The 15,425-nt window shown below is 36.3% G+C and overlaps 1 protein-coding gene across 4 annotated transcripts in view; it reads right to left on the reverse strand.

Moving 5' to 3' along the window:
- The window catches only part of MAP2K5 (mitogen-activated protein kinase kinase 5), a 266,747-nt gene that overhangs the window by 202,071 nt on the left and 49,251 nt on the right, over window positions 1-15,425 (reverse strand). For all 4 annotated transcript variants that reach the window (XM_036843580.1, XM_036843578.1, XM_036843577.1 and 1 more), the window contains exons 7-8: window positions 14,053-14,101; window positions 6,971-7,035 (exon numbers count right to left, since the gene is read on the reverse strand). In XM_036843580.1, coding sequence (XP_036699475.1) covers window positions 6,971-7,035; window positions 14,053-14,101 — 114 coding nt within the window. The remainder of the gene's footprint in view (window positions 1-6,970; window positions 7,036-14,052; window positions 14,102-15,425) is intronic.

Below are 15,425 nucleotides of genomic sequence, written 5' to 3' on the forward strand. Positions count from 1 at the left end.
CAGGGGCTGTGTGCCACACAGACAGACACACAGCCTGGACTGTGAGGCCCCGTACTTACCTGTGGACAGAGCTTCTCCCTCTATCTGGACACAGCTCCAGTGAGAGCCTGGCTGTCCCCAACAGCTGACACAGTGCCCTCCACACAGCACACGCTCAGAACACGCCCCACTAATGAATGAAGGAGGATTAGACAGGCAAATTCCCCAGACCCCTTGCTATTCTCTCCATGCTCCTCTGAGTGGTCTCTGAACTGTCCACATCTCTCTGTAAACGCAGTACCCAGAACTAGAGACAAAAATCCAAAAGTGGCACCCTGCAAGATGAAGTCAAACCCAAATGAGATACCCTCCTAATGCAGCCAAGAGAACAGATTTCAGTGGAAACTAGATCTCTTCCACCCTATAAAAATAGAAGTGTGCTGATGCTTATCTGTTCACAAAGACTTCTGCTGGGGACTTAAATTTCTTTATAAAGAAAGCACTTTTATTAAAATAAAATATTAGGAAGAAGTCTTGCTGCTTCAAAACTATTTTTCCCTGAAAGGAGATAGGGTTGAAATACTTAGATTCAGCAAATTCTTACTTGAAATATTACCATAATGTATTGATTTTTACCAGACTCAATTGACTGAAAAGTTGTTTGTGTAGCAATATTGGCCAAACCAATATACTAGAACAATTTTGTTACCCATAGTAATCAAGTGCATTTCTGAAGTATAATTATACTGTCATAAAAATAAAACCAAGATACCCTTTTCCAAGCAATAAAACAATAGGGGCTATAAAACAGGAAGAAGAAAAGGCTAAATAAATGAGATTTTTTAAAATGAAATTTAGTGTCTTTCAAAAACACCGCTGCCTCCTCTTCCTTCCCTTAAGCCAAGGTTAGCAGAAAATGATCAATACTTCAATCTCAATAAACTATTTCAATAATAGTTAATTCGGGTGGAAACAGAGTCTGAAAATCTCTGCTCAGCGACCTGTGACATCCTGTCATGTTGGCTGGACGCCAATAATCCATCATTGCCATAATGGATATGAGCATGTGTGAAGTTATGGGAACATGGAGACGGGGCAGCAAAGGTGGGAAAGGTGTAGAGAATCAGGAGCTCAGGTTCATTCTTCAGATTCTAATCAATACAATACACATTATTGTATGAAGCAAACCTATAACGGTGAATGCTGAGAGAGGGAGAGAGGGAAGCATACATAATTAATTTTATTTGACAAATACTCATTGATTTTCTGAAAATATTAATATCCTTGCTTGTCACATGATACTATAATACAATCCAGCTATATACAAGTTATTTAATTTTACATTAAGATGATATCTTGTTTGCTTGTTTAAAATATGATCTTGGCTGCAAGGAAAAGGCACTTCATTTGATTGGAAATTTAAAGTTAAAATAAATCAAACAATCACCCTAGCTCTTGGGTCAATATCAAAACCATTTAAAAACTACTCTTAATTTACAAGACGCACTTCAGGGAAAAAACATAAAGGAGTGGGGTCACTGATACAGTTGTCAGAGAAGCTGGGGTTAGGCCTACGGCTGTTTTGGTTTGGCACCTTCAGGTTGTTTGGTGAAAAGGGAAGTGAGAGTTTTTCTGGGTATTATGTGGTTCCCAATATTTTCATCAGGGAATCTCTTTGTTATGCTTTCCCCTCAGGGATCCTATGTTTTAAAATATTTTGTTTACTAAACAGCATTTAATTAGACAACAATTCATGTATTTTCTCATTTTATATAACTGACCACCACAGCTTTTAATTTTCATGAAATAAATCATATTAAGTGTAATGAGCTGATATAATTCCAGCCCCGAAACAAAAATGTAATGTTTTAGTTGGCCTGTACAGCCATATCATGAGGGCAGAATACAATTTAATAGCTCCTGTGATCTCAAGTACCATCTCCAAGGACCATCTTCACCCTATCGCCCAAAAATATTTCATAAAATTGGTAAGACAACAGAAATGAAGAGAGACCAACACCTTTGAGAATTATTATCCCCTCCCTCTTCTCTTGTCTCTAGATATGGTCAAATTCATTCTTAAATAATGGTATGTATCCAATCTTCAAAATGCCATGTAGTCAGCATATATGCTGCTGATTAAACCACTGAGAAAATTCTACCACAAACCCAGGTTAGACCCTTAACTGTACCGTAGGAAGCAGCTGGATTTAGAAAGTTCACTAGTGTTTTCCAACACCTAGAGATTAGAATACATGGCCAGAAAGCTGACAACTTGAGTCTTAGCCTGAATAATTTGCATTAAGGAAAAAGATAACGTAACAGATGATCCTTAAGTGCTTGCTGGCTAACTGACTTAGCACGACCTAAATCCTAAGAGTTAGATACTACTTCATTTCTGGACCCAAAGCTTATGTGACTCCATCAAACAATGCACTGAAGGAGCAAAGGACCTGAGTGACTGGCCTTCATTATCACAGGATGTTTCCAAAGTAACTGGGCCTATTAATTACTTTCCTTTCCACGTGACATACTATCCAAGAAAAATGGACAGTAACTAGAATGTTGGGTTAATGGATACCAAATACTCCAAGTTTTAACATTTGAAAGAAAATTAATCATTCAAACATATGCCCTTAGTTTAGAAATCCCTACTCTTCTCGGTGAATGTTCTAAAATAATTACACAGTCTCAAAATCATGCAGCCTCTAAAACTAGCTAGGTATGGGGAGGATCCAATTAAAGAGCTCTACTAAAACCTCCTTGGAAAAAACCTCCACCTGCCTCATTCTCATTCCAGCCAGCACATATAAAGCATCTATTCTAGCCTTAGGACAGTGCTGGGTACACTAGAAAATACAAGGAAACACAATGGACTCTGCTTGACCTTGAGAAACAACACTGCCTTGGGGAAAAACAGAGTGAAAGGAAGAGATGCTGTGTAGAGTGCTGGCTTTGCCACATGAATGTGAGCTCTAGCTTCTTCCAGTGGAAAAATGTGCTTACCATTATACCAGCTGTCCTATAGCAATTGAAATTAACTATGATAAAAGAGAATACAACTTGAAACTCTGAAAAGAATCATTCTATTTAAGTTAATATATAAGATATAATAATAAATCATGTTCATGAGGCAACTAGAGAATAAAAGGAAACAAAGAAGTGTATGATGTATCATAACATAATGTAGAACTTCTCAAAGTTAATTCAACACAACTCTAATTCTGTGAGATATTTATAGATGTTCCTCAAAAAAAGAATCCCATGGCCAAGTAAGCACAGGAAGCCCAGGGGTTAACGATTTGTCTATCACTGGTACTATCACGAACAGTAGCTAACATTTAGTAAGTGTCAGTTACAGTGCTAAGTCTTTTCTATGGAACATCTCATTTAACTTCACAGAAACTTTATAAGATAGGTATTATAGGTATTATTATCCCCATTTTACACATGGGGAAACTGAGGTAGAAGACGTTATGTAACTTTCCCAAGGTCACACAAGCTAGTTAGTGGCAGGTGCAGGATTCAAACTCAGAGCCTCCACATTTAACCGCAACACATACTGTTCTCTACTTCCCCGAAGTTTTCGAAATTTACTGTGAATCTACCAGAAGGGAATAGAACATGTGTGTTTCCTGATTTATTTTTGTGGAGCAACTTGTAGCACTCTGGGAAATGGAGCAATAATTAAAGTGCGTTCATTTCCTTTTCTTAAATTATTCTTCTTCCTAGGCTTGGGCTATACTTTAGTCTAGGGTATTTCCTTTATGATCTATTTCATCTGAACTAGTAATCCAACAGATACCACAATTTAAAATTACCTGCCTAGATCACTATCATAATAGTAGCGCAGCAGGGGACTACACACAGAATCCACATTTGGTTTAAATATCAGGGGCCAGAAATTCATATTGTATAACTGAGGAGAACATCTAGACTTTAAGGATGAAAATGTGATCAACTATTAAATAATATATATTGCAGTTACACAATATATCCCTTGAAACTCACAACATCCCATCAAGTAGAGCAAATAAGACTGAAATATTAAACTTTTGCTTTACATTTATTATTCTTTATAAGAAAAAAATTAAATAGGCCCATTAGGCAGTTCTGCTACCAATGAGTGGATTTTCCAATATCTTCTTCATCTAGTTTATGTAGCATAAACTGTAATGTAATCATTTTTGTTTGAAAAATCACAGTTTTTATAGTCAACACCATTAAGGTAAACTTAGTATAGGAGAAAGTCAATCATAACACACCAAACACTTAGTTTATATAGAGACTTCAGTAAAGTGGCTTTTCATTTCCTGATGATTATACAATTTCTTTGTGCTGAACTAAAAGTCAGGGATATAAGAATAACACAAATTGAAACCCAGACAGAAATGAAGACCAATGATCAATGATAAGTGGTTATGCAATTTGATATCTTCATGTCTTTCCCCTTAAGAATCACCTAGGCAATAAGTGAAATGTCTTCTTTTTTATAAGAAATCTATTACATAAAATAAAGTACTAAAATGATCATGATACTGCCACTCACCCTCCATAAACAACCACTGTCAAAAACATACTAAATCTTACAATACATACTGAGCATTAGCAATGGTAGCTAACTAAATGAACCCAGGATAAGTCGCTAATGTCACCGCAGCATCCTAGCAAACTGAAGAGCTCATGCTTAAGGACGTCCCCTTGGATACTGTGGCCCTAATAAAAAGAAAATGTCTAGCCATGCTTCTCAGCTAAAAACAACATAACCCAGGCGAATGGGGAGTTATTGTTGAATGGGTACAGGGTTTCAGATCTGCAAGCCAAAAAGAGTCCTGCAGATGGATGGTGGTGATGGTTACACAACAGTGTGAATGTACTTAATGCCACTGAACTGTAGACTTAAAAATGGTTGCGATTGTAATTTTTATGTTATGTGTTTCTACCACAATTAAGAATAATAGTTAAAGAAAAACAACACTAACACAATTTTATGTTGTAATTTTTCCTTGCTGGATGGGCATATTATTTCCACTTCCCTGTATCCCCTCTCCCCTTTTTTTATAAACCTGTTTTAAGATAAAAGGTTAAAATTTTAATATCTAGGATATTATTTCTAATAAAAATTATCTGCTGGGGTTTGGTGGTCTTATGCTTTCTCCCTTCTAGAATAAACCAGGACAGTAAATTCACAATAGGCCTTCAATTTAAAAATAAAAACATGCTTGAGAATCAAACATTTGGTGAAACAACACAAATAAGTAGGTTAGGAGTCTAAAGAAATGTTTTTGGATTCTATTCGACCAATAAAAGGAGTCGAAAGAGTTGCTAGACATCTTTTCTGTTTTATTACACCTGAACACCAGCATAAAAGCATTAAGAAAAAGAAAGGTTGAGACTTTGAAAATCGCTCCCTCCAGGGAACTCAAGAGAAGCAAATTGGAGTGTACATGTTCCTTCTTCTTATTTCTAAAGGTACCTGAACCCAAGAACCTTCAGGACAGGGTAAAAAGTCAAGTCAGATAAGAGTGAGGAAGAGAAGACTAGGACGAAGAGATGCTATTTATGCAGTACTGGGGGACTGCATGGGAAGGAATGCTAGTATGATCCACGGAAGGACAACAAACTTTTTAGACACGTGAGGCATCACATATTTTAAGGGCAAGACCCAAGAATTGTGAAAGAAATGTGTTATTATTTAATTCTCTGAATTATCATAGTGGAAGCACTTAACTTTCAGACCAACTATTCACCATAGTCAGATATCTATAGGAAAAAACAATCCAAATATGTAAGCATACGTTCTTAAAGGACTATGTTAAAGGACTTTAGGAGAAAGGACTCACATCCTGGCTCTATCTACAGAGAGGACTGAAGCCCTGGGTGGGGGACTGGATCAGATAACTTTGAAGGAGCTTCTAACCCTGAGAAATCTGATTCTATGCCAATGCTGCATCTGTGTGGAGGATGTTCTGGAATTTTAGGATGTGACCTTTCACATTCATGGGCAACAGGGTGATTTTGCAACAGGGCAAATTTTATCTGTATTCACGTCATTAGTAAGAACTTAAAATTCTAAGAAAATCAGTAACCAGTTAAAGATAAATTAAATAATTTACAACTTTGAAAATATATATTAATATCAATAGTAAAACATCTAAGGTAAAAACACAATCATAATGTGATGCAGGGTTAGTGTATATATGGAAAACAGCTCTCTGGAGGAAAGCTTTATTACTCCCTCAGGGCTTTCTTACAGAGTATGGATTTTTTAATTCCTAGTGGAATATTTTTCATACACCATTGCAGACTATTAAGTACCAGACATTACATTATGTAGTTTAAACTTTGCACTACTGCACGAGAAAGACTTCCCTGTTGAGAGAACTATTTTTTTACGGTTAGCATTTTTTAATATGAAAATGAACACTTCTTTAGGGTAAGATCACTGCAATTGGAATTTGGGAGAATTTTATAACTTAACATATTCATCAATGTGTAGAAATTCTCTCAGGGAGTAGGGTGAGGAGAGAAGGAAACACAACAGGAAGAAGGCTTTTTAATAACTGAGTGTTGACACAGGGCAAAGCAATGGTATTTATAAGGTTTGTCTTCCACTGGGCATAGCTGTACATACACAGGCAGGGGACTAGCATAGGGTGCTAGCAAGTTAAAAAAAAAATAAAAATAACGGTGTTAAAGAGCGAAGGAAAAAAATACATTAAACTTCAGGCCGGTTAAAGGTATACTTGCTAATGGTGGACTATTAAATGCTCACCCAGGAGAGATGCAGACTCAGAAATATTAAAAAGGCAATATAAATGCACTTTTCCAAGCAATTCCTGAGAAAATAGATTCCTTGCAGAATTTTGGAGTCAAATGTGGAAGTAAAATCTAAGCACTGGTGGTCATTTAAAAATCTTTGCCATGGAGAACTTGGATACCCACATTTGGCAAAAGTGGATAGAAAGTTTAAACAAAATTGACTACTCACTTGTAGACTGTGCCTCCGTTGCCATGACCAAGAGTGTCTCGATACCGTATGTCTTGTTCATTCATCTCCACAAGAAAGAAAGAAAAACAAAAAGGGTGTCATGCTGTGGATGGAAATGTCAAGGAAAAGCAACTCTGGGCCATAAACAACAAGCAGTCTGGGTCATTTCAAGTTCAGCTGCAAGAACGAGAAGATCAATACAACATTTGCTGTCCAATTTATAAAAGACGATACCAAGGGACAAAGTGATGGAAAGTTTAATGACAATTTGTTTGCCTGGGTCATTTCATTAAAGTTTGATAAAAGGTGTCAAAATGGAATGATATAACATAGCTCAAAAGGGTCAGGTCAGAGATACTGATAAGAACACAGTCTCCAGCACTACATAACCACTGCCAAACAGCACTGCACATAACCAAAGTCAAACTTGGCAAGAAAACACACACACACACACACACACACACACACTTCTAGTAATCCAATGCACAATTTGTAAATAAATCAGCCCCTGAAAACTCCTCAAGTGACCCTCTAATTAACATTAAACAAACTAACTGAATAATGTTAACGATTTTCCTAGAGTAGATATAGCCTTTTTTTGAAAATGATAAATTAGTACACAGCAATAGCTGGGTAGAAATCTTATGCTCATGGAAAAGTGCTAAATCAATGCACTTTAAAATGCACATATAGTCAAATATTATAATGCATAAAAGGAAAATAGATAGGCATGTGATTCATATAAAGTCATTTTTGTAATTTATTATGTAAAACAGTATGTGCATTTTCCCAGGTTCTGTAAAACTATTATACCACAAATACTACTCTCATTTGAATTGTGAATAGAAGTGAACTATTTTAGTACCCAAAAAATAATGTTTTAGAGTTTGAAAGAACTCCCTAAATAATTATTTATCAAATGACTTTAAGACTAGTCAGATTATATTTGAGGCATTCAGTAATTTTCTACACACTGGTCCAGTTGCTTAAAAATTAACTGCCAACTTTATTCACTAAGTGGATTCAATAAAGGTGTTATTTTCCATATAGCTAAAGCTCGGGAAAAGCCATAGTAAGCCCTGAAAAAAAATCAATTTCCAGGGAATTGCACTGCCTTGCATGGGCAGAAAATGGATGGAGTTTTTAATTCAATATCACCTGGAAAAAAATAGTTTGCTTTCAGACCATTATAGTAAAGCTTTAAATATTTTGCTCTACTCTGAACTTCCACCAATGGAATAAAGCAAGGTTCCATTCATCAAGGGAAATATTTTTGTCTATACATTTCTGAGGTTGAAGCTTCAGAGAGCTGTGATAATTAGGAACATAGTGCAGGTAACAGAAACAGCTTCCTTTCCAAGCCATTCTGCCAAACCCTAAAAGAATATTGACAGATTAATGTATAAAGGCCAATTCAGCACCCCATTTAATTGTAGTAAAACCTGACTGATGTAATTTGCAATTAGCTAGTTACTATATTTAGGGTCAGAGGCAAAATGACAGACAAGTCAGAAAAATTGGCAACAATTTTCCTATTTGAGGGAAATTCTGTTCTTCATTATATGTGGCATGAAGAAAGAAAAGAAAATCTCATTATTCTGGACCAAAAAACAAATTTTAAAACAGCATGAAGAAAAGTAGCACATCAAATTGAGATACTAAATAAACTAGCAGAGTTGCTACTGGGTTTAATTTGATCAAAGGGTATAAGAGATACATATGTAAATAGCAGTATCTATTGGCAGGTACAAATAGGCTAATTCCTTGAAAACATTCCTCAAGGTAGCCCAAACATGACTCTAACAACCTAATTTGTACTATTAACTTGCTTAACAAGCTGCACCCTCATCAGAGCCTGAAGTAAATTTCTAGGAGAAATTTTACTTACTCCACGTCTACAAATTCTGAATTGGTGGCACTGAAATTTAAGGGTAAGCAGGATGTAGCTATAGGATCCAGGCTCTGGAGAGGTCACAACCTGTGATTACACTCCCTCCACCTCCACCACTCCAGGTAAAAGGACCAGTAGTTTCCTCTTAGAAAAATATAAACATAAGACTCATTGATATTATACATTCCAATGATATACTGTGAGAGACCTAAGACTTCGGAGGGGGCTTGATTTTGTGGTATTTTGTTGGAGGCAGAAAAGGCAAAGGGGCAGGTCTCTGAGCAGCTTCAACCACTATAATCCCAACACCATAGTCTTTTTTAACTTTAATACCCACTAGGTTGAAAAGAGAAGTGGAGCAGCCACCCACCCAGCACTCCAACCTAACCAGGAGGGTAGATGTAAAAAAAAATAGGCAGGGGATAAGCTGAATGCTCCAGAGAGATGGGGGATGATGTTGTGGACGCCGTATGGGGCGTGGTGGGGGGTGTGTGTGCATGCACGTGCATGCGCACGCTAACACAATGTTTAGGCAAATTCAAGGGTGGAAATTTGGAATCCCTCAGATAATGAGAAAGATTTTAAGAGTCTCATAATAAAGATAAAAATGGTTTTAAAAAATAAGTTCTAGAACCACGTCACTCAAAAAGACAGTATCCATAAAAAATTGTTTCGACACTGTTTTAAAGTTTTATATAGACATTTGCCTGGCCTATAAAATGATTGATAGATTTTTCTATTTAAAAATATCAGATCTTTTTTCTTTTTGCTTATTTGAATCTTCCAATTTTCATAGAGTATTCAAATATTATTCACGTTAAAAAAGTTTTAAAAAGGAAAACTATTAGAGTCAAGCTTATAAACTGATCACAAACGAATTCTGAGAATTTTGTATATCTAATCAAAATGGATTACTTTAATTGATCTTAAATATTAAAAAATCATTAAAGGGATCAACAAGTAGCTAATAACATTTCTGCCTTTTTAGTTTAGAAGAGCATATTATTCAACTTTTCAAAATGAAGCATAGGAACAGTACTCATTATGATACAAAAGTGGAATTTATAAGGCTACAAAGTATAACATTTAAATATTACAGTTGGGATCAAGTATCATAAAAATCACACACTTTTACAACATTTTAAACATATAACCCAATTCGTTTGGGTCATATAACTAGTAAATAGCAACTAGCCAAGGTGAGAACTCAGTCTTTCAGGTTACTCTGCTCAGTGCTCTATCTTAGCAGCTGATCTCATGTGTAAGTACAGAGGGACATCCTCTCCATCAATGGTCCCTGGTCCATAGGAAGGAAAATAATCAAGTGAAGGGCACTCAAAAGTTAAAAGCGATTTCATCAACTACGATATTTGTTTTTAAGAAGAGAAATCACATAGCTCTTTAGATTAAAAAGAGGTAAAAGAAAGTTTTTATTCAATAAAGATACCAAATAATTTTTAAATACAAATCAGTTTCCTTGTTTTGACTAAAAAAAAAAAAAAAAAAAAGCAAATAAAAGGCAGAATAATAGATGTGAGGGAGGAGGGAGAAAAAACCCTAAGAGTTACAATGACGTGTCAACTGCCGCAACAGCAAATGACCTGGGAGAGATAATTGGCACTGGGCTCTGCTGCTGCTGCTGAAAGAGGTGGGGGCTGTGAAAGAACGTGGACGTGACACCCCAGGGGACGGAAAGGTTGTGTCTGTGCGGGGAGGGGAGGTGCCATGCAGTTTGGACTTACACAGTCTCATCTATGTTTAGGTCTTCGTATGGGATCTGAGACGAACCATAAGAATCTAAGAGTTTTATATACTGGTAATAGGACACTCTTTAAAGCTAACTTTACAGTTGAATACTATTTTTCTTCCTCCTCCTTTTTTTTTTTCTAAACACAGAAAGTTTTTTAAAGGCATCTGAAGTTCTCAAAATAACAGCCAAACATGAAGCAGGATTAGAATTATTTCTAGTTTTGTGACTTCACAGTACATTTATACTTGATTTATCAGAAACAGAAAAATACTGTCACCCTCTCCTACAAATTATAAAAAACAAACAGAGGAAAGACAACTTCAGAGATGCAAAGGTCAAAGTCATACATCCTTGGAGTGACTGCACTTTTTTAATCCTTTAAATTGACCCACTGGGCCATTTCTAATCAGTTTCAAATCAAGGGCCAATGTTAAACAGATGATACCGCACTACAACTGAAATGGGAAAAACACACCCAGAAACACATCAGTGGTACTGATTTATAGCTCTCAGTACAACTTGCCAAAAATACCTTATGATTTGTTTTTTTTTAAGCTGGAAAAAAGGAACCCTCCCTCACAAAGCGATTATAGAAGAACAATGTCTCCATTCCAAAGACTAAATGTTAAACTTTTTAAAGTGTTTAATATAATGTTAACGAAATTAATGGGGAAAATGAAATGGAATTCAATTATAGATCAGCAAAGAAAATATTCTTTGTTTATTGTCTGCCTGTGTTAAGAAGAATCAGTACCTATTGCTTATAAATCATTAAAATAAAAAAGCTCAATTAATCCTTATTTTATATGTAAAGGTCTGACAGAACTAGTCCTATCACCAGACCTTTGCTTCACAAATCGAAGCAATAATAGTTTCAAAAAGCAGTCACACTCTATGAGCAGACAATTGGAGAGATTTAGTAAATCCCACTTTATAGAGCAGAGACTAATCGGAAAACACAAGCCAGTCAAATGTTTCTTATGAACTGTTGACACTATATCAATGCTGAATCAATTGGTGGCATTTACTCTGAGTGACAGAAAAGAAATAAATATTTATATCACATAACCTATATCAATGAACCCAGGCAGAAAGCTATTTCTAACCTGTCAATATTTGATTATCTTGAAGAATCATGTCCCTTTCTTTTAATGATTAATATGAATTCCTTATTAAATCTAAGTGGAGGCTAGTGGAAAGGCAAATCATTATTAATGCTTGAGAGCATAAACCACTAAAATAAAAAACTATGCTCAAGTGTTAAAGTATCGTTAAATGTGACTTACATCTTCCATATCAAGTGGTGTCAGTGTTCAGCCCAGAAATTTATTGATGCCACAACTGTGCACATTACCTCACTGCAATGCAATCTCACTCACTCTTTAGTTACCTGATAGCACCAAGAACTGAGGAATTAAGAGGAGGAGGTATTTTGAAGACTTCCAAAGGTGGGAGTTCTTTGCTCTGTACTGTTCATTTTCGTGAATAAAAGTAAACATAACAATGGCTAATCCTTAAAAGAAAGGAAATGCCATACTGTTTAATGTGGGATTATCACATTTCCAAGGGAAAGCAATAAACAATCTTTAAGTGTCAAAAATCATTGCCATGACAATCTTCCACCAAAGAGAATCTCCTAACCAAGACCACTAAGATATTTATGGTACTAGGTTCAGAACACTAGGAATATTTCAGAATGTTTATTTTTCGCCCTGGAAATAAACTGTTTTTCATTTTTGAAAGAGGAATCTATGACAGGTTATTTTCCATTGCCTGGGTTGAACAAATGTAGTTAAAGCTTCTTAATTTATGTCAATTTTGAAATATATTTTCCAGCTGAAGAACACTAGTAACTCACACATAAATTGCAGTTAGTAACTAGGATGCAAACATGTTGGAGATACATAAATATCGTAGGCTCAATATTTCAGCTCTTAGTCACGTTAACGCCAAGTGCTGGAGACGTGTAAGAAATACACCTGCACAACCATGTATGCTTCCCTCTGGGGGGAGAAGAGGGAGAACAAGAGGACAATAATGGGTTTGGCAGTGACCAGAAGGAGAGAGAAGGGCAACCAGGTTTTGTTTCATGTTTCTGAAAACATGCAGGGCACTAGGGGAACATGTATGCGGACCTCAATCTAAACAAAACTTTGGCTGCTTAAAGTTAAAAGTACTATTAGATAAATATGAAATATGGGGACCATTAAGATTATACATACAACATACATACATATGTTGCATATACATACAACACCAGATTCTCCTTAGCCATATATTGGATAGTTAAGGACTAGAATTCACACACTCTAGATGATGATCAGATGTCAAAACCAGATCAACTTACTTTTTCTAACTGTATTCAAGGGATTACGGGCTAAACAAGTAAGGCTTCCAGAAGTACCACCATACAGTCCTTGTTTTAAGGCATGCACATCTATTAGGCCACAAAGTTACAGGTGATATTAAAGGACAAGCATGAGGACCCAGCTTTGTCTTCTTGACATGCTCCACTACAAGTACTTGATTCATGAAATGCCAATGAGGATTGGAGAGGTCAGCATGTGAAGGCACTGAGTAAGCATCTGAGATAATTAAGATTTCAGCCTTCGAAACATGGACGGGAAGTGAACAGCAGTTAAGAAAATCAATAAGAGTCTTTTATTTGCGGTGACACAGATGTCTCAGTCAATAGAGCCTAATAGGCAGGCTTGATCGCAATGGACAGGCGCCCTGCCTCCAAGGCTATCAAAGGGCTTCCTCTATAACAAACATTAAAACGCATTTATGTTGCTATTGAAGAATCGAGGACCCTGTAGGTAGCTTAATTTACCAGTGTATGTTTAAAAGCACTATACTATTTCAGATGTGTCCATTTACTTGAATCAAAATTAGTGAGAAATAACTGGGCTGCCGGCCTGTTTATCCCTCACTGGCTGGAGTAGGTCATTCTGCTTTAGATGACCAGTCAACTAGGCAAACTGAGGGTTCCTGAAGCCCAGGAATTTTAAATGCCAAAGGTCTGCTGTGACTCTGTTCCCCTAAAAAGCCAGTGTTAGTTTCAGGACAAAAGAAGGAACTAAGGTGAGAAAGTAACAGTTTCTCTTTTTCTCCCTAAAGATAAAGAAAGAAACAGTCACCTCAGGATGCAGGGCCATTTCAACAACCCATGGGTTGACACACTTGTTCCGAACTGATTAACTTTTTTTACACCGCGCTGGCAGCAGGGTGTGTGCATGGTACTTCAATCTGCTGGGAGTGAAACCCATTAGCACAGTTTGAAAAACGTGCTGCAAATTGTTCTGCCAATCAAATTAAGTGTGTAATTCATTTATGACAAGAAGAAATTTATAGACCCTTTATCTGTTTATTAAGTTTATGGATACAAAAACTAGACAGCACTAAGTTATTACTATAGTCTTAATACGTAATGACACCTACCTGGCCATTGGCTAATATTTTTTTCAGTTCAGCAGAAGACTTCTTCAAGCTAAAAAGAAAAGACATAGTTTTTAATGGCAAGTTCATCAGCACCTTTGAACACCACTGAAAATTCCAGACTAAAACACACTTTTGTTTTAGGTGTAGACATAGACTACACTACTCTTTACATCCTTCTCCCTACATAAAATATTTTCTAAAGTAACTGGCCAAATGGCAGTGGTATCGATAAGAGACTGAAACCCCGTTAGTAATCTAAAGCAATAAAAAAGCCTACTGTCATAATGAAGCTAGGCTATTGTATGGACTATTTCAGAGACCTCTTTTTGCTATTAGTTCTGCTGCCTCTGAGTAGCCTTACAGTGGTTATTTTACGTGGACTCTGTCATCTGCTAAATATCAAGTACTTAACAATGCACTCTTAGAATGTTCACAGCAAACAAAGACTACAGAACTTCAAAAGATAAAATAATTTAAGTCCTGATTTTTTACTATAGTTAAAATTTACAATTCAGCTTCCTGGGAAGCAAATGTGTAATAGAAATAAATCCTGGTACTCACTAGCTGTGTGCTCTGGAACAAGATACTTATCCTCTCTGAACCTCAATTTCCCCTTTCTATAAAATGGGGGAAATATCAACATTATAGTGTAACCAAGAAAATTAAATATTACAAAAAGCCCTAGCACCTGTTTCTTGCACATAGTAAGTGTTAAATCAATTTTAGCTGCCTTCTCTTTCCTTTCCTTTCCTGTAGGTATGAAACCCAGCTTCCATAGGTATGTAAGAAATATGGAAATCTTCTCCTCTGGACATTTATGACTATGTAAACATTTATGTGGATGAGTTTAGGGAAAGTGGCCAAAGGATGCTGTGAAGTCCTTCTAGCTTTATGATGAGTTATACCTGTACACATCCACCCAGTTAGCAGAGTGGTGCATAAAATAATACCTCCTCCCATCAATGTTCTAATTTGAAATTTAAAGCTTGTTAACTCTATCCTTAATCTATCTACTCTAACCCTCTACCCACCTGCCAAATTAACTCTCCTCCCTTTGGTAGTTATCTGTAGATACCTTTCTTCCCACCACACCCTCTCCCAAGACTGGAAGCTCCCTGAGAACAGATACCACATCTTACTCACCTCTCTATATATTCCATTTCCTTCCCACTCTTGAACCTAGCCCAATGACTTGGCACATACTAAGTGTCTGATAAATGATAGTCATTATTCTGGTTATTATATGGTAGTAACACACACACACACACACACTCATTTGGTACCTTTAATAAGTTATATTTGAGAAAACCTCAGACTTCAAGTTTGACCACACTCACCAATCCAAGTTATAATTATTTTTCTTAATAAATACT

Source organism: Balaenoptera musculus, chromosome 2 (assembly GCF_009873245.2).
Source record: "Balaenoptera musculus isolate JJ_BM4_2016_0621 chromosome 2, mBalMus1.pri.v3, whole genome shotgun sequence".
In the NCBI taxonomy this organism is placed as follows: Eukaryota; Metazoa; Chordata; class Mammalia; order Artiodactyla; family Balaenopteridae; genus Balaenoptera; species Balaenoptera musculus.